Raw genomic sequence first — 20385 nt, forward strand, 5'->3', positions numbered from 1 at the left:
ACGCGATATTTACATGGCTTGGCTAATGGGAGATATCGGAAAAAACGTACTCACTCTCTTATTCAAGATGAAGGGTTGATTGAAGGTCATGAGCAACTCAAATCCTACATTACTAATTATTATAAAGGTCTCCGGAGGAAAGTTCCTTTACTCTTAATGAGGACTTAACGGATGACATACCCCAAGTTTCTATGGAAGAAAATGGCCTACTAACCGCACCTTATTCTGAGGAAGAGGTTCAGAAGGCAATTTTCCAAATGGAATGCAACAAAGCACCGGGTCCAGATGGTTTTCCAGCGGAGTTTTATCAAACTTTCTGGGATACTATTAAACCAGACCTTCTAGATTCGTTCAGTGATCTGCACATAGGACAACTAGAATTATTTCGTCTAAATTTTGGTGAAGTAATCTTGTTACCGGAAGTTCATGAGGCAGAAAGGATTCAACAATATAGACCTATTTGCCTTTTAAACGTAAGTTTCAAGATTTTCACGAAATTGGCCACCATTAGACTTAATACGGTTGTAGATCATGTCGTTCAGTTATCACAGACCGCTTTCATGCAAGGAAGGAATATCCTCGATGGAGTGACTGTTTTGCATGAGACGGTACATGAGATGCATACTAAGAAATTAAATGGGGTTATTTTAAAATTATATTTTAAGAAGGCGTATGATAAGGTCAAGTGGTCTTTCTTACAGCAGACGCTCAGGATGAAAGGTTTTTCTCCTGAATGGCGTGCTCTAATAAATGATTTTGTGTATGGAGGTAGTGTGGCAATCCGAGTTAATGATGACACCGGACACTATTTCCAAACACGAAAAGGGTTACGCCAAGGGGATCCGTTATCACCAATGTTATTTAACATTGTAGCGGATATGCTGGCTATACTCATAGAGCGGGCCAAGTCTGATGGTCAGATTGGCGGCTTTCGAGCAGTTGTCGGGATTAAAAATCAATTTCCATAAAAGTGAATTGTTCTGTTTTGGTGATGCCAAAAATGATACGACTCTACATACAGAGTTGTTTGGTTGTGGACAAGGCCAATTTCCTATTCGCTATTTGGTTATTCCGATTCATTATCGGAGACTTATAATTGTTGAATGGAAAATAGTGGAAGAAAGATTACAAAAACTCCTTAGTACTTGGAAGGGTAAATTGTTGTCCATGGGAGGAAGATTGGTGCTCATTAATTCGGTACTGACAAATATGGTACATATGTTATCATTCTTCCTACTACCGAAAGAAATTCTGCATAAACTCGATTATTATCGATCCAGATTGTTTTGGCAAGGGGACAGCGAGAAAAAGAAATATCGACTGGTTAAATAGAGTATAGTTTGTAGTCCCAAAGATCAAGGCGGGCTTGGAGTTTATGACCTGAAGGTCAAGAATTCAGCTCTGCTAGGTAAATGGTTGTTTAATCTTCTTACCGAGGATGGGATTTGGCAAACTATTCTTCGGAGAAAATATATCGGCTAGAAGACGCTATCCTAAGTGGTTTGGAAACCTGGGGATTCACACTTCTGGGCTGGTCTCATGGCGACAAAAATGTCTTTTTTTGCCATGGTACTTTCTCGATCAAGAATGGAGCACAGATACGGTTCTGGTAAGATGTTTTGTTAGACAATGCACTCTTAAGTGAACAATATCATGCTTTGTATAGTATTGTTCGTCGCAAAGGTGATACCATTGCCACAGTAATGGCTGCCTCACCTCCGAATGTGACGTTCAGACGGGTTTTGCTTGGACAAAGGCTATTGGCATGGAATGCCCTAATTCATCGGTTGGGAGATATTCACATATCGCCTGAACCGGACGAATTTAGATGGAACCTTCATGTAGATGGCTCTTTCTCGGTCAAATCTTTATACAATGCGATCCTTCATTGTGATATACCAGTTGATAATAATAGGAAAATTTGGAAGATGAAGATACCATTAAAAATAAAAATCTTTGGATGGTATCTTCATCGAGGAGTTATTCTCACCAAAGACAATCTTGTTAAGCGGAATTGACACGGAAGTACACGGTGTGTTTTCTGTCATCATGATGAAACCATTAAACACCTATTTTCCAGTGCCAATTTGCGAGATCTATATGGTCAGTCATCCAAGTAGCGTCTACCTTGTATCCTCCGACTAGTGTGGCCAATGTCTTTGGCAATTGGCTTCACGGTATCGATTCAAGGTTGAAGTTGCTTCTTAGGGTGGGGGTGCTAGCAGTTATCTGGGCGCTTTGACTAAGTAGAAATGACAAGATTTTTAACGATAAAATTTGCTTTTTGTTGCAGGTCATCTACAGATGTACAGGTATTCTCCGTTTGTGGTTACCTCTTCAGCGAGTGGAGAATCGAGACCTATTTACGGAGGTCTGTACACGGTTGGAGGCTACGGCGAGGGATACTTTTTCCCTACATGGATGGTAGCATAGTCTACGGATTGAAGCCCCATCCACACCTTAGGCGTTATATGATTCATCGCTTCGATCTGTATTTTGCGTAGTTTTTTTTCATCTTATTAATTTGAGACACTTAAACGGTTGTGTGCATCCTGATTATGCAGAGGCTAGATGTAATTGCTTTTCAAAAATAATAAAGTATCCTTTATCGAAAAAAAGCTAGCTTAGATGGCCAAGTGCATGCACAGCCAAGCCAGTAGTTGGTCACGCGCGGCCGCTTGCGGGTATTTGGTCAATTTCATCCGTGTTGCATGCATGAGTTCAGCAGCTGACTGAGAACTAAACAAGTTCTCAGTTAGCTGAGCGAAAGAGAGTCCCTATTTGTTTTGTTTTGTTGTCACTGGTAAAGCCCATAGTTTAGCAAATAATCTTGGATTTTGTGCACCTGAAACCCAACTATTGTGGACGTTGCAGATAGCAATCGAAAGAATAGTTATAGGAGTAAGATTATAGAGGGTTAAATTTATAGTACCTGCCAAAGGTAATAGAGAAGGAATTTCTTTAGCCTATAGTCTATGTATGGGGACATGGATAATTAAATTTAGATATTTTGCTATACATGCCCTAAAGCTATACAACTCGGTGATAGTTAGTCTTAGATTTCATGGTTCTAATTATGTGATTTTCACTAATATGCGGAACAAAAGAAGTCAATCATACCCTCCATAATATTTGGATTCGATAAACTTCCTGATTAATATGAAATGATGCTATTTGAATTAGTTTGACAGTTGACACCGTAGCACGGGCTTTGCGCTATACCTAATAATAAAACCAAAAGAGTTTCTTATTCGTCCCTCTGTTATTACCCCACTTTTCGTTCAGATTACATGGCCTCCCACCATCAGAAATATTTAAACTCCAGATACAGGCAGCGCCTGGTTTAGTGTGGCGTTGGGCTGCCTCGCGCAAATTTGGAAAAATTAAACTCCCAGAATTTAATGTGATGTGGATTTGGTCTTCAAGATTGCTGTTGATTTGATGCAGAAGTTGGTGTCCAATTTTAAATTTTGGAAGAGATTGATAGACAGGGGTGCGGGAACTTGCCAACAAAAATAAATCTGCCATGTTGGATCGACCAACGGGTAGCAAGGCAAGCAGTGCCAAGCAGCTCTGACGCTAGATCAGGGATCGCAAATTGGTGGATCTCATCCTACTATTCACGTTCGGTGACTCAGCGGTGGGGCTGGTTCCAGCGGAAAAAGAAAATTGACTCAACGGCTGGTCTGCGGAAGGGCAGCATATTTGGGGCCAAGAACTGCGGTGTGATTATTTTTCCCACGACGTTAGAGCACCGTCTCCCGACGAGGTTCCAGGCAGCCTTTTTTTTTTTCATCCAGACAGCTTTATTTAGTCCAACTTCGTCCCCCGGCTCCTCGTTTTTCCCCGGATTTGACTTTTCATCCATCTGGAGAGACCAGATCATTCCCGGCTTCTCGAGGCCCGGTCGGAGACTCCGGACGAAACAAAAGCGCGCGAAATATCGAGCGGGCCCACGTTATCGGCGACAGAACTGGTAGTTCCCTCCATTAATTTCGTTTTTCCTCCAAAATGCGTCGCATATATAGAACCATTTTCCCCGCCGAATTTCGGAGGAGCTACCGCCATTCTCCCCACAGTTGAAGCTCCTCCTCTTCCCTTCCACCACCAAGCCGCCGAAGAAGCTCGCCGCTGATGGCGCGCCGAAGGCGAGGAAGCCGCGGGCGCCAAAACAAAGGCCGCTGGGCTGGACAAAAGCGAAGTGGGTGGCGGATGTGGAGCGGTGGCGGAACGAAACTCGCGGCAGGGCGGAGAGGGAGAAGAAGTTTAACGCGAAGAGGGTGGCGGCGGCGGACGAACAAGCGAGGCTGGTCTCCATTAACTTCTCCCAGCCGCACATCGGCCAATTCCCCGGGCTATGGCCGACCCAAGGTATGATCGGCTCTCTTTCCACCTTCTCGTCGGCGTCGTCGGCCACGACCATGTTCCAGGACACCTACGCCGCCGGCATGGCGGGGTTTACGCTGTGACCACCGGCGTACAACGGTGCGATGTACGAGGGCATTTCGCCTGCCCTGCGACGTGGGCCGCTCTCCTTCTCCAACCCCGGGATGCCGCCGTCGAATGAGCCTGTGATGCACGGGATGATCACGTCGGGCTCAATGGCCGCCGCGTCGAGCCCGGGATTCTTCACACAAGAGGAGGCAAGGGCGACGAAAGCCGTCGCATCGCGGGGCGCCATCGATGATCAGAATGACGGTACCCAAGACGTCGACAAAGAAGATGAACATGCCTACCTCGACCAGGACGTCGATGAAGAGGAAGCGTCTGAACCCACGGAGGAGCCATCCAAGGGGAAGAAGAAAAGGAAGAAGAACTCGCCGCCAGCCGAGCCGCGGATCAAATGGACGGGAAAAGAAGAGTAGTGCCTCGCCGAAGCTTGGAAGACCGTTTCCATGAACGACATCACCGGCGCGAATCAGAACTTCGAGATGTATTGGCAGCGGGTCAAGGTGGCGCTCGACAAGCGCAAACTCATCGATCCATACTTCAACAAGACGGTGACGATACGCGGCGATAAAGCAATGGGCACCCATTGGGGGATCATTTAGGCGGCGTGCAGCAAGTGGCACGACATACAAGAGGAGATCGAAGAACGGCCGGTGAGCAGCCACGACTTTGAAGCCAAGGTATGCTCACTCGTCGTGGCTCCTCCGCCGACCCTACATCGCCGAGGTTTAATCTTGAATCGCCGGCCTATTTTTGCAGGTGCGGCGGGCGTTCACCATGTACGCGGACGACAACGACGGCCAGATGTTCAAGTACCTCAACGTCTTTGCCCACATCGAGGAGTGCGAGAAGTGGAAGGAGGTGCGCAAGAATCTCGCCAATAACAAGAGCGAGCAGTACAACCCCGGCGATCCAACCCCTTCCGCGTCGGCGGTCCGCTCCGAGCTCGGCTAGAAGAAGCTGAAAGAGCAGAAGAAGGCAGGCCATCCAGCCGACAGGTTGCATGCGTCCTTCGACAAGTGCTGGGCCGACGCGAGGGCGCACGCCGCCGGGAGGGACGAGAAGCACACCGTGCGGTGGAAGGAGATGCTCGCTAACCAGGGCGTCCTGATTGCCTTGCTCAAGGAAACCTCCGCGGCGAAGAAGAGGAACACTGACCTGGCGTTCCTGATCGGCGGCAATGACGCCAACATGGACGAGGAGACGAGGGCTTGGTATGACGCCCATCGCCAAGAAATCCTCCAGCCCCCGTCGGCTCTTCGTCCTCCGTCTTGACGTCAACTCCCGCCGTTGCGACATCGGCAGACGCTGATGCTTCGCCGCCTGATGCCGCGCCAGACGAGGCTCAGGACGAGACCGCCGATGAGCCTGTAATCCTCTAGTTTCTGTTTCGATTGTCGGAATGTGGCTGATCCGATCGCCAAACTTTGGCGATTCTTTTGTATAGCGGGAAGACGATTTTTTGAAACTATCGCCGCTGATGGGCGAATACCGGGTGCGACTGAAAAATGTTGCCCCCACGCCCTTTTTACATCCAACCCAGCGTTTATTATATCCGGATTTTCGTCCAGGGGTCTCGAACCAACTGGAGATGCTTTTAGTGGTGAAAATCCTTGGAGGATCTCGTCGGCTTGATGACAAAGAAACAAGAAGGGAAGGATCACGTCGTGGCTGTTCATGATTCAGCCCACGGCCATGCCATGGAAAACCCATAAGGAGTTATAATTTTTAACTTCAGAGAGGTTTGATTGCTTCAGGCCATCAACGACCCGGAATTCCGCCGTCTGAACCAGGCGCTGCCTGTACGCACATCTGGTTAAAATAGTCAGCTATAGCCGATAGCTGCGATTTTTTATGAAGCTATGAAAGGCTATAGCCGGGCTTTAGCGGGTTATAGCCATATAGCGGATTTGCTAAATAATGAAAAAATTGGGCATCATATAGTCATATATATATATCAATAATTCAGAAATTAATAACATAATAACATCTTCACATAAGAGATACACATAATAGTTCACACATAATTAAATACATAGTTTTGTCCAAATATTACAACATCATTACGTAGTTTAGGACATAGTTATGTCCATAATTACATAACTAGAGCTTGGCGGCTATTTTGGGCCGATCGACTGAAATTTTTGGTCCAAAATTTTGAACCCATTGAGCGGAAAGTTAGCGGCTATGAGGCTAAATTAAGGCTAAATAGTCTTAGCCGGGCTATTAGCGGTTATTTCTGTTTTAGCCTCTAAAGCCTCTAGCTATAGCCACAGGCCTCGCGAAAGGCTATAGCCGGCTATTTTAAACAGAGGTACGCACTCTCCAAATAAAGAGGAAAACTATGGCTTTATTTATTTATTTTATTATTCGGATGTATAGCTATGGAACTTTAACCTGCTACGTAGTACAGTAATCGGATTGCATTTCAGCGGACTAAAAGATTATATTTTTATTAGTTTTGGTCTATGTCTTGACAAGTTGAAACCGGATCCTTCTCCCTCCCCACAAATAATATCCTCCCTTTTGGAGGTGAGAGCCAGCGATTTAGTCCGCTGACCTAAATAAATTGGGGAGGAGTAGGGAGAGCTCAAATAAAGCGTCCGCCGTTGCCACAGATCAAATAAGCCTAGGCTCAGGCGTCCGCCGTTGTTGGTCGAATAAGGTTGACAGTAAGGGACACAACCAAGGCCCAGCTTTCGATCCGATCAGCCATGAAGAATAAGAACGGTCGCCGCTGGCGCATTGTAAGTGTTCCTTCCATTGTTCCTTCTCGTGAAGATTCAGCCTCGGAGTATCCTGATTTCTTGTTGTTTTTCCCTGCTGAATCCGATGCAGAACCTTGCTCGTGAGAAAGCTGCCGCTGCTGCCGCTCCCGACAGGCTTAGTGACCTGCCCAATGACCTCTTGCTAAACATCCTGGAGAGGGTGGACACAGTCGATGCAGTGAAGACATGCATCCTCTCGAAGCAACTGCTGAAGCTCCCTGCTATGCTCTCACAATTGTATGTAAGCATTAGTTCCTTTTCGACTTCCAGCCCCGGTTCTGTGATCCGAGCCAACCGAGCTGTGGCTCGTGTAACGGATAACATCTTGAGCACGAGGAGCCCAGAAATAACCATCAGAAGACTCAAAATCAGATTTGTCTTGAAGCTTCATGACTCTCGCTCTATCGCCAAATCTGTTGTCGACGCCATGGCCACCCAGAAAATTCACTCAGCTGAGCTTGAGATCATAACGGACAAGGCTTTCAAGAACTCCTCTCCTGATGATCTTGTCCAATCTGGGAGGCAGTTCAATACTTTTCTTGGTGCTTGCCCGGACGCATTTGCTTGCCTCACGCGCCTGTGGCTGCGCAATATGAGGTTTGGTGAGCTAGACATCCCCAACATCCTCACCACTTGCAAGTGTTTGGAGGCTTTGCGTTTATCCAACTGCGACTCAGGGGTCATTTCTGTGCTGCGAGTAGAACATGATCAACTTGTCGAGCTTCATATCGACTATGGGGATTTTGAGAGAGTTGAGCTCATCTTTTTGCCCAAACTCCAACGGGTGAGCTATGTATTTAATAATTGGGCCTCCTCCTCGTATAAAGACCCCATGTATTTTGGTATTGCACCACAGCTTTCAAAGCTAAGCCTCACTAGAACTGGTATCCACTTGGATAAGCCTCTTGAGTTGAGTCAGCTCCTTGCTAATGTGCCCTCAATAGACGATCTGCATCTGGATTTTCGAAGTGAAAAGGTACAGCCATTTCAATCGTATGTCTCATTCCCACCCTAGAGTGGTTAATGGTAACTTAGTTGGGTCGTCTCTGCCACCAGAGAATGTAATTTATTTGTGACTTGCACTTACTCTGCCATTTGTTTTTCCTATCCCAGATTTGGGTTCTACCAGAATGCCGGGAGCTGCTCATGCCTGTGCTCAGCAAACTGCTGTATCTGAGTCTGGACAATCTTCCTGAAGGGTGTGATATAGCTTGGACAATGTTTATTCTTGAAGGTGCACCCTCGCTAAAAGAACTATGCATCATGGTACGGGATCATTGGTGCATAATGGCGACAGACAAAGAGTACCGAAGGGCAAATGGTTACTGCGAAAAAGAAGAAGTGAAGTGGAAGTCACTTGCTTCTGATTTCAAGCACAGGAATCTGGTCAAGCTCACCATTTACGGCTTCCAACCCGACGATAACTTTGTGCGATACATCAGGCGTGTCGTGGAAGTCGCGGTTAAACTGTTAGAGATATCCCTTCATGACAGGAATGTGTGTGGGAAGGATTGTGCTGACTTGAATCCAGAGATCAATGTGTGTCCGTCAAGATATCCGAGGACCGCTGAGGAGAGGAAACAGACAACCAAGGCGTTGAGTTTGGCTTCGCGTGCCAAGGTTCACTTCTGGTCCTAATCAAATAAAATAAAGAGATACATGATATCAGTAATATCACTGTGATATGTAGTTTTTTATTTGACAGCACAATGAAATGTAGTTTGTAAACCATCTGGTCGTTGGAAGCAGTTTCTGAACTGCATAATCTAGTAGTTATCTTGTCTGTACTATTGTATTCCTCTAATGGACAAAATGTTTGGCACCTCTCAGATTAATACCAAATGTTGATGCATTGGAATAAGTTGGTGTGCTCACTTCAGCCTTTGCAGTATACTATTTATGTGTAAAAAGAGCCGATAAGCCAGATGCATCGCAATGATTAGTGCAATGATCATATTCAAGGAGGAAAAGTCGAAAGTGTGCATGATTAGATACTATCTCTGATTATGTTCCTGTAAAAATAAAGACATATTTGTGATCGTGCGTCAGCTTTGTGGTGTGCTGTGCTTGACCGTACCTGTTCTATGTAATGTTTCTAGAACTTTTTAACAGCTATATATTCCGTAAAATCTTTCACGGTATGTTCAGCCTCATTCCCGGTTGTAGTACCTGTTCTGTGTAACGACATTTCATTGAAATCGAAAGTCGCCGAGGAAGGAAGAGAGGCAGACTATTTCTGTCTTTTTTTTTTGTTCAATAACGACATAAACAATTTACCCAAATTATTCCTCCCCAGTTGTCCGAAGGTATTCAGAAAGTTCATGTGTATGTCTAGCTCGCCGGCTGCACGTCTATCATGCACTCAGCCAGCATGATGTTAGAGCATCTCTACTCCTCCTCCCCGCCCCCCTTCCCATAAGGCATACTCGACAATCACGTCGTCGTAAATCGTTGCAAATCAATGTCTAGCGAACAAAAACAGGGTGCACATCGACAAACGTTACATAGCCGCGGAAATCAATGGGCGGGATCATCCACCGGGGCAGAAGACACCTCCTTTAGGGTTGCCGATGGCGGAGTAGGTGTCGTTGGTGAAACCTCGGTTGCCGGTGGGGTCTCTGTCGCCGTTGGAGTCGAGGTCGCCGGTGGTGTAGCGGTGCATGTGTGGGTCGTCGGTGGAGCTCTCCTCTCGGACAAGATAATGGCACGTTGATCCGCGCACCACACCCTCACCTCGTCGTCCATGCCTCTCATGTCAACCAAAAACATCACGAAGTCGTCCATCCTCTTCTTCGCCACCACGTTGGCCTTGATCATGTCGAGCTTGACTGTCATGCCTCTCGATGACAGACGCCCACCTTGCCGCCCATATTTACGGGCCGCTTTGCCCGCTTGGCGGCGTGCGAGGCAGCGTCAGCCATGCACACCAAGATGGACGAGTGCAATTTCTCTATGGTCGGCATCGCATCCCTCAGTGCCTTAGGCTTCTTGTTCCCAACGAGCCGAGCATCAGAGGCTGGCGTTGGCGTCGCGGTAGGGTTGAACGTGGCATTAGCCGTCCACTTGTAGCGAAGATGGCGATTCTTTAAAATAATACAAATTATTTTATATTTTCCAGGAATGTCACCTGTTTTCAAAATTTTGATTTTGTGAACCGGCTGGACACGCATCGGCCGATCGGTTTTTGGTGCCAACCGGGGGACAGATAGCCGATTGCAGCTGTCGGGGGTCCCTGACCGGCCGACCGCGCCCCTGGCCAGCAGCCGTCCACGTGCCAGCCAATTGGCGGGCGGGCTGTCGATTACCCGTGGCCACGGAATCTTCACCGAGCCGCCCCTTCTCTTCTTCTTCCTCCTCTCTCTCTTTCTCTCCTTTCTCCCTCACGAACACAGCGACGAATTGCTTGAGTTCCTCTCAGCCAACACCATATTTTTCCTATATTGAGCCATTTTCCACCAACACTTCACCATTTAGCCAGTACTAGTTAGCAGAACCCTGGTCTACGGATGGGTTAGTGTTTGGAGGCGATTTGGTGATGTTGTTTTGCAGCAATGGTGTTGAAGTGGTGGAGCTTGGTGGTGGTGTAAGGTGCGTGTTGGTGTTGCTGCGTGGTGGTGGCCCATCCCTAGGATGACTGATATGTCCTTCATGGAAATGATGAAAAGATCCACGAAATACACACAGTCACATATGGTAATGACCTATGCTTCTTTCACGTGGGTTACTAAGAATCGTTCCCCCCGCGAATACGACGGTTATGGGATATTCTAGTTTTGGCATCTAATTCCGTATTTATGAACAAACTCTCGTGCAAGGAATGAAGTAGTTGCTCCAGTATTAAATAATACTTTGCCAGGAGGAGTAAGGATGCTGAGCGTACCTAGGACTGCTTGATCTGACTCTCCGGCTTGCTCCAAAGTTGTTGTTGTTGTTGTTGTTGTTGTTGGTGGTGGTGGTGGTGGTGTTGTTGTTGTTGTTGTTGTTGTTGTTGTTGTTGTTGTTGTTGTTGTTGTTGTTGTTGTTGTTGTTGTTGTTGTTGTTGTTGTTGTTGTTGTTGTTGTTGTTGTTGTTGTTGGTGTTGCTGTTGCTGTTGCTGTTGTTGTTGCTGTTGTTGTTGTTGTTGTTGTTGTTGTTGCTGTTGTTGTTGCTTGTTGTTGTTGTTCTTGCTGTTGTTGCTGCTTCATTCGTTATTCTGCTTGTTATTCTTTGTTCTTTGTTGCTTCGTTATTCTTCTTGTTGCTTGTTGCTTGTTATTCTGTTACTGCTATTCGTTGTTCTGTCGTTGTTCGTTGTTGTTGTTGTTCGTTGTTGTTGTTGTTGTTGTTGTTGTTGTTGCTGTTGCTGTTCTTGTTGTTGTTGCTGTTGTTGCTGTTGGTGTTGGTGCTGTTGTTGTTGTTGTTGTTGTTGTTGTTGTTGTTGTTGTTGTTGTTGTTGTTGTTGTTGCTGCTGTTGCTGTTGTTGTTGCTGTTGTTGTTGTTGCTTTTGTTGTTGTTGTTGTTGTTGTTGTTGTTGTTGTTGTTGTTGTTGTTGCTGTTGTTGCTGTTGTTGTTTCTGTCTTTGTTGTTGTTCTTCTTCGTTGTTCGTTGTTATTCTTGTTGTTGTTGCTATTGCTGTTGTTGTTGATGTTGTTGTTGTTGTTGTTGTTGTTATTTGATAGATGGTTATTTAGGTTTGTGTATATTCTTGAGGTGTATTAGTTACATTGTTTATTTGATTCGTTAGTTGTTGACGCGTATCATTTGTTTTACGTCAGCAGAGATGTTCGATATAATGAAGATAGTATTTTACTATGGTTTGGGTATTGTCTGATCAAATGAGATGAGAGTTGATCTGAGTGGTTTAAGTTCGACTGATGTTTTTCCCATGATCATTTTGATATACTACACATTTTTTCTAACTTCGTATGCAATTAAAAAAACCGTTTTACAAATTCATTTTTGTTATTGCAACTAGATGACATAACACATGAAGTCTCGAAGGATTTTATTTTTTTGAAACTTTTATCATTTTCTTCCATTCAGTTAAAACTTAAAAGGCGATCCACAGGGGGATGCATGGAGGAAAAAAAGTTCATGGCTACGCCGAGGGTGGCCGTCGGCGTAGATAAAAAAAGGGGAGGAGGCTATGCCGAGGGCAGCCGTTGGCATAGCCGTGACACCGTGACAGTGCCGTCACGGTCTAGCTTTGGTGGGCCGCATGCGCAGGCCTAGGCCAACGACCCGCGATGCGCTAAGGGCAGCTGTTGGCGTAGCCTTCCTACGCCGAGGGTAGCCGTTGGTGTAACGTTTCCTAGGCCGGGGGTGTTTCTACGCTGACAGCCCTTTTGGCTGGGTGGCCTAAGCAGGCCGTCGGCGCCTTGCACCATTCCTGTAGTGATCAGTCCATATGTGCATCTTTTGTTTCTTCCAGTAGAAAACTAATGTCCGAGTCTCAGTAAGAGCATGTAATTATTACGAAGAAGTACATCCATAGTACTCTTTCCATAGCATAATTTTTGCCATGATTGTAGTTCATTTTCTTTTTTCGAGAGTACGACCCAAGACGTACCATATCTTTATAGAAGGCAGAAATGCAAGTACAAGACAAGCTTCTACTCTATGCGAACAATGAGCGTAGCAAGAACTCCACACACAAGCTAGTCCGAAGATAGCCACCACGACAACACAACTACAAAGCAAAAGAGTCTGCCCAAAACTGAAAAACATCTCCGCGTCTCGACCGACGCTAGACACCTCCGAAGAACAACTCATTCCACAGAACTTCTCTCGTCAACGCACCATCCACTCTTTATGCCTAAAAGGAGGTGGCAAGCGGATGGTGGAACTTGAAGAACCTCGAGGAAGGCACCGTCTTGGACTTGTCGCCGACAACGTGCATTGCGCCGCTGCATCTCGAGCTTGGACAACGGTAACACCGGAGGAGAGCAACGAAGAACCTCCAAGCAGTGTCCAAACACGATGCTCTCAACGGAGAGACGACGTCGAGGATGCCGCCACCGTGCCGATCCTACTCCGGATCTAGGATTTCACCCGGAGACCCCTACCAACTCCAAGAGAGTGAGGAAGATGGTGACGCACCTCGGCGACTCCTCCACCGAGGGATCCGACGCCCACAGGCGCCGTCGGCGGTGGCTCGGAAACTACCAAGCAGGACTTTCATCTGGGTCGTCACCAGTCCCACACCTCGAAGGGTTGGGGCAGCACCGTCCTGTAGACTCACATCGCTGCCACCGCAGCACCCGCCGTTATAGCCGCAAAGCCATTGTAGCACCCTACCTTTTAATAAAGGCAAGATATATGTGTATAGTGCTATTCCCGGGATCACTGATAGCACACACATTACAAAATATAGTAATCATTGCAATAGTATCAAATTACTACATCTTTGATCCAGAGGGTACAATAAAACCTTACAAATTGCATAGTCACATGGACTAGCTCAGAATAAACACAGTGGAAAGTAAATCAGCAATGAGCCTTCATCATCTTCATGTGCCACAGGCAGTCATGTTGGAATGTAGACTCGAGATCCTACCACATACTTCTCCTCATAAAATCCTGCACGTTTGAATATGCAGCCCCACGAATGGAGGTCAGTACAATGATGTGCCGGCAAATGACACTTATATGGTGGCAGTTTTAGGCATGACTATCTACATGATATTTGGCTAGTGGAGTTTAGGCAAATTTGCATAAAGCCAATTTTATCCTACATTTTATTCAAAACAAAACATTTTTGAAAATCTTTGAATGACATTATGAAATCACACCATGGTTAAATCCTCCATGGGTTTTAGAATAATCACATGGTTACATCTCCCATGAGTTTTCAAAGGTTGATACAAATATTTAAATACATTCAGAAAAGATGATGAGATTCTTCCGTACATTCCCTGCCTAGAAGCTCAAATTGTCCATAACCGGGGACACGGCTAAGATCTTAGGTTTACTCTCGAGAGGTTGTGCACTTTCACCTTACGACCCACCCTTCCCAAGAGAAGAAATGAGACAAGATCTTTCAGAAGGAGGCTTCAACCATAACTAGCTAGACCCGTTCCCGTTTGGCCGTCGCCACATCATCATGTCTAGCAACAAGTTTGACCTCACAACTTACTTAATCCCGGCAGAGCCCATAATACCATAAGGCTGCACTTGGAAGCTAACTAAAACATGGACGACATATTAATCTCTTTAATCCTGAGTGGCCATCCACAAGTGCACCCTCGAGGCGATGACAACCACAATGTGGCCCCGAGTAGCCACTCAACATTTGCGCACTCTCAGGGATTCATCACTTTAGTCCCTAGGGCGCGTGAGGAATCACTTTAGTCCCTAGGGCGCGTGAGCCTGAGCAGCCGCCCACCAATCAACCAATCCACCCAGGTGATTCATTAAGGTTGTTAATTTTAATTCACAATACTCACAATCCAGATTAATCGAAAACAGCAGTGGCATTTTGTTATTGCTAGGCATACTAAGAATCCTAGCAAGGGTTCATGGTGGCTACACACTCATTGGGATTGATAAGCATAGCATAACTTTCGAAATCAAAATCCTACCATGCATACTAGTTTGAAAAACACTAATGCATATATAAAATAAGTAGGATTTGAATGTCACTTGCCTTTTTGGTAGTCGAAGCACGTTCACTTCTCTTAATCAAAATACGTGCCTCTCCGTACGAACTATAATATAAAATGTAGCACAACATAAACACACCATTCAACAACAATAAAACCAAACCAAGCAAACAATCATGTAGTTAATCAATGTGTTTTAATCATCGGTTAAAGAAGATATGGCATGAGGTTTGGCTTGCAAGATATGAATTGGAGATATTGATTGGATGGATCAAATACTTGAAAAAGGAAACGATTATCTAAGTCAAGTGCTTAGAAGAAAAATGGTTGATAAGAACCTATGGTCAATTGTTGTTTGCTACTCAAGGATGGGAAAATGATATGATCCATGTGATAAAATCACATGAGTCTCAAATGACGCAACTCAAAACATTATTTAGTAAAGTGTGACAACACTTACTAAGTTAGTATGAGTTACACATAGGCTTGGGTATAAACAAATGATACATGACATTACTCAAATTACTCATTTGTAAGTTGAATAGTTTTAAGCTAGTCAAAGGAGTGAATGAAAATGCATTTGGATAGACACGATATTAGTTCAAGGTAAAGTGTCTAGTGGTATTGGCGTGTTCTACTGATATGTGCAATAATAATAAAGTTTCCTGGATATTTAATTTGGTTTAGAAAACATTAATTGAGTATCTACTTAACATACACAACCTTATTAATTAGCTACCGCAAGATTTATGTTTAGTAAAAATATAAACTTGAGTTCCCTGGATAGGTTACAGTAGTACAAGATTAGACCAATTGGAATTATTCAAAATTAATTTATAGAATTTGAATTATCGTCAAATTACTGATTTGTATAGATTTTACTAAAGCAAGTTTGTGCACGTGTCAAAGTTGTACAACTCCTATACCAAGTTGAAGTATATGATCTGAGGATTCCAGAAAGTACATATTTGTTAAATTTGGACCAGTAGATTATTTGATATAATGTTTATAGTGAAAAGGATTAATTAAATCATTTGAATTATGATTCGAAAACTAATACATAACTTATACAGTATTCTTGCATATTTGGATTCTACATGTTATAAGCTTTTCAACGATATAAAGTTTGTAAATTTTGGACCTCTGGATGATTTTATAATGAATTTCTAAGTTAGACACATAATCTGATATTTAAAATTTACATTAAAATGAGTTTGACCGAGTTTGACTGAGACGCTGACTGTATCTGTATAGTTGATCTGCTGACTGTACAGATTGATCTACTGACTGTACTGCTGACTGTACCGCTGACTGCAGTTTGACTTTGACCAGACTGAGTTGACTATGCTGATGTCATGATGATGTCATAAAGTTGACAGAAAAATTTGCTCAGATGGAAAAACTTTGTACATCAAAGTTGTATAGAATTAATAGATCTATCTAACGCACAAATTAATTTTCACAACGGATTAATGTGTTTGACAAGATCTGGGTTATACCTTATAAGATCTGAATCTTGCAACACGATTTTCTCCTTGCTCGGTGAACGAAACAAGGTGAAACTTGCGGCAATTTAAAGATCTTGACGAGAGGAACAACTTCCGTGTTGAAGTCATGACGATTCGAGATAGTTTTGAAACTCGATTTGGCTCCGGTTGACTCGAAATAGATCTGTAGATGAACGATAAATCGGTACTTCAAATCGAAAAACTTCCAACATGAAAGTTGTAGAGGATGATCAGATCTACATACTCACCAAAGGAATTTGGATTTCGTGGAACGAGCACGAACTAATTGAAGATTCCCTTTGTCAGACCTGACGCCTTGCGATGCGAAATTATCCGTGTATGGTGGATGAAAAGAGATGAGATTGGTCGGGATTGGAAGATCTCGACGAGATCTACAACTTTCGTGTAGAGCCCGAGGTGATTCGAGATAGTTTTGGTGGTCAAATCAACGAGTTAAGATTTCGTTGATATAGGATTTCGAGAAGAGGAAAGGGAAAACGAAACTGCGGTCTGGTGGAGAGTTTATATAGACCTAGGTCGGTGGAAAAGGTGGGCCTCGAAGTTAGGAACGCGTAGAAACAAACGGATCTAAAATCGGAGTTTACACGAAAATCCCTTCGTGCGGACACGAGCACGAGCTCGATCGCTTCGGGCGTGACCGGTCGGTCGCTGGCAGGCTTGGCGTGGCTTGCTGGGCCGGTCGGCTCGGCTGGCCGGCCCGTTTTTTTTTTCTTTTTCTCTATTACTTGTTTCTTTTATAAAATGAGTTTCGTAACTTCGATTTGAGCGAAACGAAATTCTACGAGTTTGTAAAATTATATTGCTCAGTATAGGATAATAAAGGGATTTAAATTTTATAAATTTTTATTTTATATCATTTTATTACTACTATGCCATTATGCCTATATGTGAATAGTTTCAACATACATATACCAAACAGGTTTATAAAAATTTGTAAAAGTAAAAATAGTGTTTTAGGACAACAAGGGACCTGTTTAAAAACCATTTGTGAAAATAAATTAATAATTATTTGCACTTGGCCTATATGGCACCTTTGGCAATATTTTGCAAATAGAGTTTTCTAACGATTTTGTTTTCTCAAATAAGAATGCATTAAGGATTTTGAAAACCTTGAAACAAAGATATATTTGATTTTGAATACTTTGAAACCAAAGTTTTTTTTTGAAAACACTATTTTGAAATCAATTAGTAAATAACTTTAAAAAGTTTTTATTCTTTGTGAATTTTCAATCAAGTTCAATCAATCAAGCATTAAATTAAATTTTATTTTACATTCCGAAATTTAGAAAATTCCGGGATGTGACAGACTACCATCCTTAAAAGAAATCTCGTCCTCGAGATTTGAGAAAGGCTAGAGACAAAGGGTTTTGAGCTCAGGTCTTCTAATAGGTTCATACTCACTATTGCTTCTTTTTCGAACATCTCCGAGGAGATTTCGGAAGTTGACTTTGGGCTTTGAAAAATTTGACACTAAATCGTATGCGGTCGTACCATCAACTATATCCATTCATATGAGGGTACTCATCCCATGGATATTATCCTAAGTATACTTATGGGGAACTCCTTGTGATACCTTCTCCAATACCATCTCATGCGGCATCTCGTGTAAATCCATAATCGAAGGGTACGACTTCTACCACCCTTAAAAGAAACTTCGTTAGGTAGTCTTAGGTCTTGGGTTTAGGCTAAGATCATCTTGAATATGATTTGGCACTCGGGTCATGGTTTGAAACACCTATGGCTTATGGCTTCTGAGTTAAAATCGAGTAGGCGAATGTTTATTCACATATAGTGAACAACATATCTCTCCAAAGTGACTTGAGTAGGTTTCCTTCATGGTAGGGCTTCTAATCCAAACGGTTGGTTGTTAAACTACTTCTGACACTGATGGTCACTCTTTGGGTCAATCAAGAGACCAAGATGAGATTACTTCGAGGCATCCTTCCTATTCTTACTTCTTGGTGTCATCGGCGGTCTTCCGCTATTCTTCATCTAGTGGTTGGGTCTTCAAACTAACCGTAGTCCTACGCTTGGCAGCACTTGCCTACTATAAGGGTATAATATTTATCCACCCTAAGGTTTAGGCTTATTCGCTGACATCTCTTTCGTAGGTATGTCTCTCTAGATTCGCAAGGTCAATATTACGGAAGCGAATAATAAGAGTAGTAGGAAGGGTGATCAATCCATCCTGCAACCAGATCATTTCTCCGTATTTGATTTATTGAATCTCGTATTCTAACACTTGGTCAACCTCACAAGTTTGTTAAAAATTTCTATGGAGAATTGAATCAATGTTTCAATCCCCATTTTTGCATTGTTTTGAAAACATTTCTATCGATCCTTAACTAAAGTTTGTGTATCTCCCAATCAACGGTTCTTCTTCTTGACAGGGACATGAAGGTTGGTTTACTAAAGTTGTCTTCATAGCGAGTTGCCGAGAAAACATTCTCTGGGCTGGGTATAGATGAGAATAGATAGAAAGATTCTAAAGAAGGTTCTTACCCAAACACATCATATCAAGGAAAACATCTAACAAACAACATCTAACAAGCATCAAGCATCATGGTTCAAACACAAACAAACCAGCATGGTCATACCTCAATTTGGTAAGATCAATACTTTGTTACTTTATCGTTGATTCGTTATAAGGGAACTAATGGTGGTCTAGTCTATTTCTATATTGGATGCATCAAGTTTCTATTCTACTCCTTCGGTGTATCTTCGTGTGTTGTGCAGTCTGCATCGAAGTCCTTCAAATTTCTTCATTGGTCTTCCATGAAACACTTCTTGCAGAGTCGAAGAATATCACATGAAGCATTAGTTCCTCACTTCGGGTACAAGGTCATCATCTCTACTTCCTTGATGGTTTTCATAAGTTAGGTCATCTAAGGCGAGAGGAAAAATATTTGAAGATGGAGTAGATAAGAATACAAGAGGTTCGAAATCCAAATATATTTCTAATTGAAATAGGATTAGACAAATTTTAATTTTCATCCTAGGGTCTTCCTATTTCTAATCCAAACCTAGGGTCTCGATTCTACAGGCAACACTATGCTCTGATACCATTCTGTAGCACCCTACCTTTTAATAAAGGCAAGATATATGTGTATAGTGCTATTCCGGGATCACCGATAGCACACACATTACAAAATATAGTAATCATTGCAATAGTATCAAATTACTACATCTTTGATCCGAGAGGGTACAATAAAACCTTACAAATTGCATAGTCACATGGACTAGCTCGGAATAAACACGAGTGGAAAGTAAATCAGCAATGAGCCTTCATCATCTTCATGTGCCACGAGTGATCATGTTGGAATGTAGACTCGAGATCCTACCACATACTTCTCCTCATAAAATCCTGCACGTTTGAATATGCAGCCCCACGAATGGAGGTCAGTACAATGATGTACTGGCAAATGACACTTATATGGTGGCAGTTTTAGGCATGACTATCTACATGATATTTGGCTAGTGGAGTTTAGGCAAATTTGCATAAAGCCAATTTTATCCTACATTTTATTCAAAACAAAACATTTTTGAAAATCTTTGAATGACATTATGAAATCACACCATGGTTAAATCCTCCATGGGTTTTAGAATAATCACATGGTTACATCTCCCATGAGTTTTCAAAGGTTGATACAAATATTTAAATACATTCGAAAAGATGATGAGATTCTTCCGTACATTCCCTGCCTAGAAGCTCAAATTGTCCATAACCGGGGACACGGCTAAGATCTTAGGTTTACTCTCGAGAGGTTGTGCACTTTCACCTTACGACCCACCCTTCCCAAGAGAAGAAATGAGACAAGATCTTTCAGAAGGAGGCTTCAACCATAACTAGCTAGACCCGTTCCCGTTTGGCCGTCGCCACATCATCATGTCTAGCAACAAGTTTGACCTCACAACTTACTTAATCCCGGCAGAGCCCATAATACCATAAGGCTGCACCGGAAGCTAACTAAAACATGGACGACATATTAATCTCTTTAATCCTGAGTGGCCATCCACAAGTGCACCCTCAGGCGATGACAACCACAATGTGGCCCTGAGT

The 20385-nt window shown here is 43.5% G+C and overlaps 1 protein-coding gene across 1 annotated transcript; it reads left to right on the plus strand.

The window, feature by feature from the left end:
* Window positions 1–7163: 7163 nt before the first annotated feature.
* Window positions 7164–8855, plus strand: LOC124663124. Its single transcript, XM_047200865.1, has 3 exons — window positions 7164–7196; window positions 7288–8193; window positions 8331–8855. Exons 1-3 carry the CDS (start codon window positions 7164–7166, stop codon window positions 8853–8855), a joined length of 1464 nt encoding a protein of 487 aa, XP_047056821.1.
* Window positions 8856–20385: the final 11530 nt, after the last annotated feature.

This window comes from Lolium rigidum, chromosome 6, assembly GCF_022539505.1.
Source record: "Lolium rigidum isolate FL_2022 chromosome 6, APGP_CSIRO_Lrig_0.1, whole genome shotgun sequence".
NCBI lineage: Eukaryota > Viridiplantae > Streptophyta > Magnoliopsida > Poales > Poaceae > Lolium > Lolium rigidum.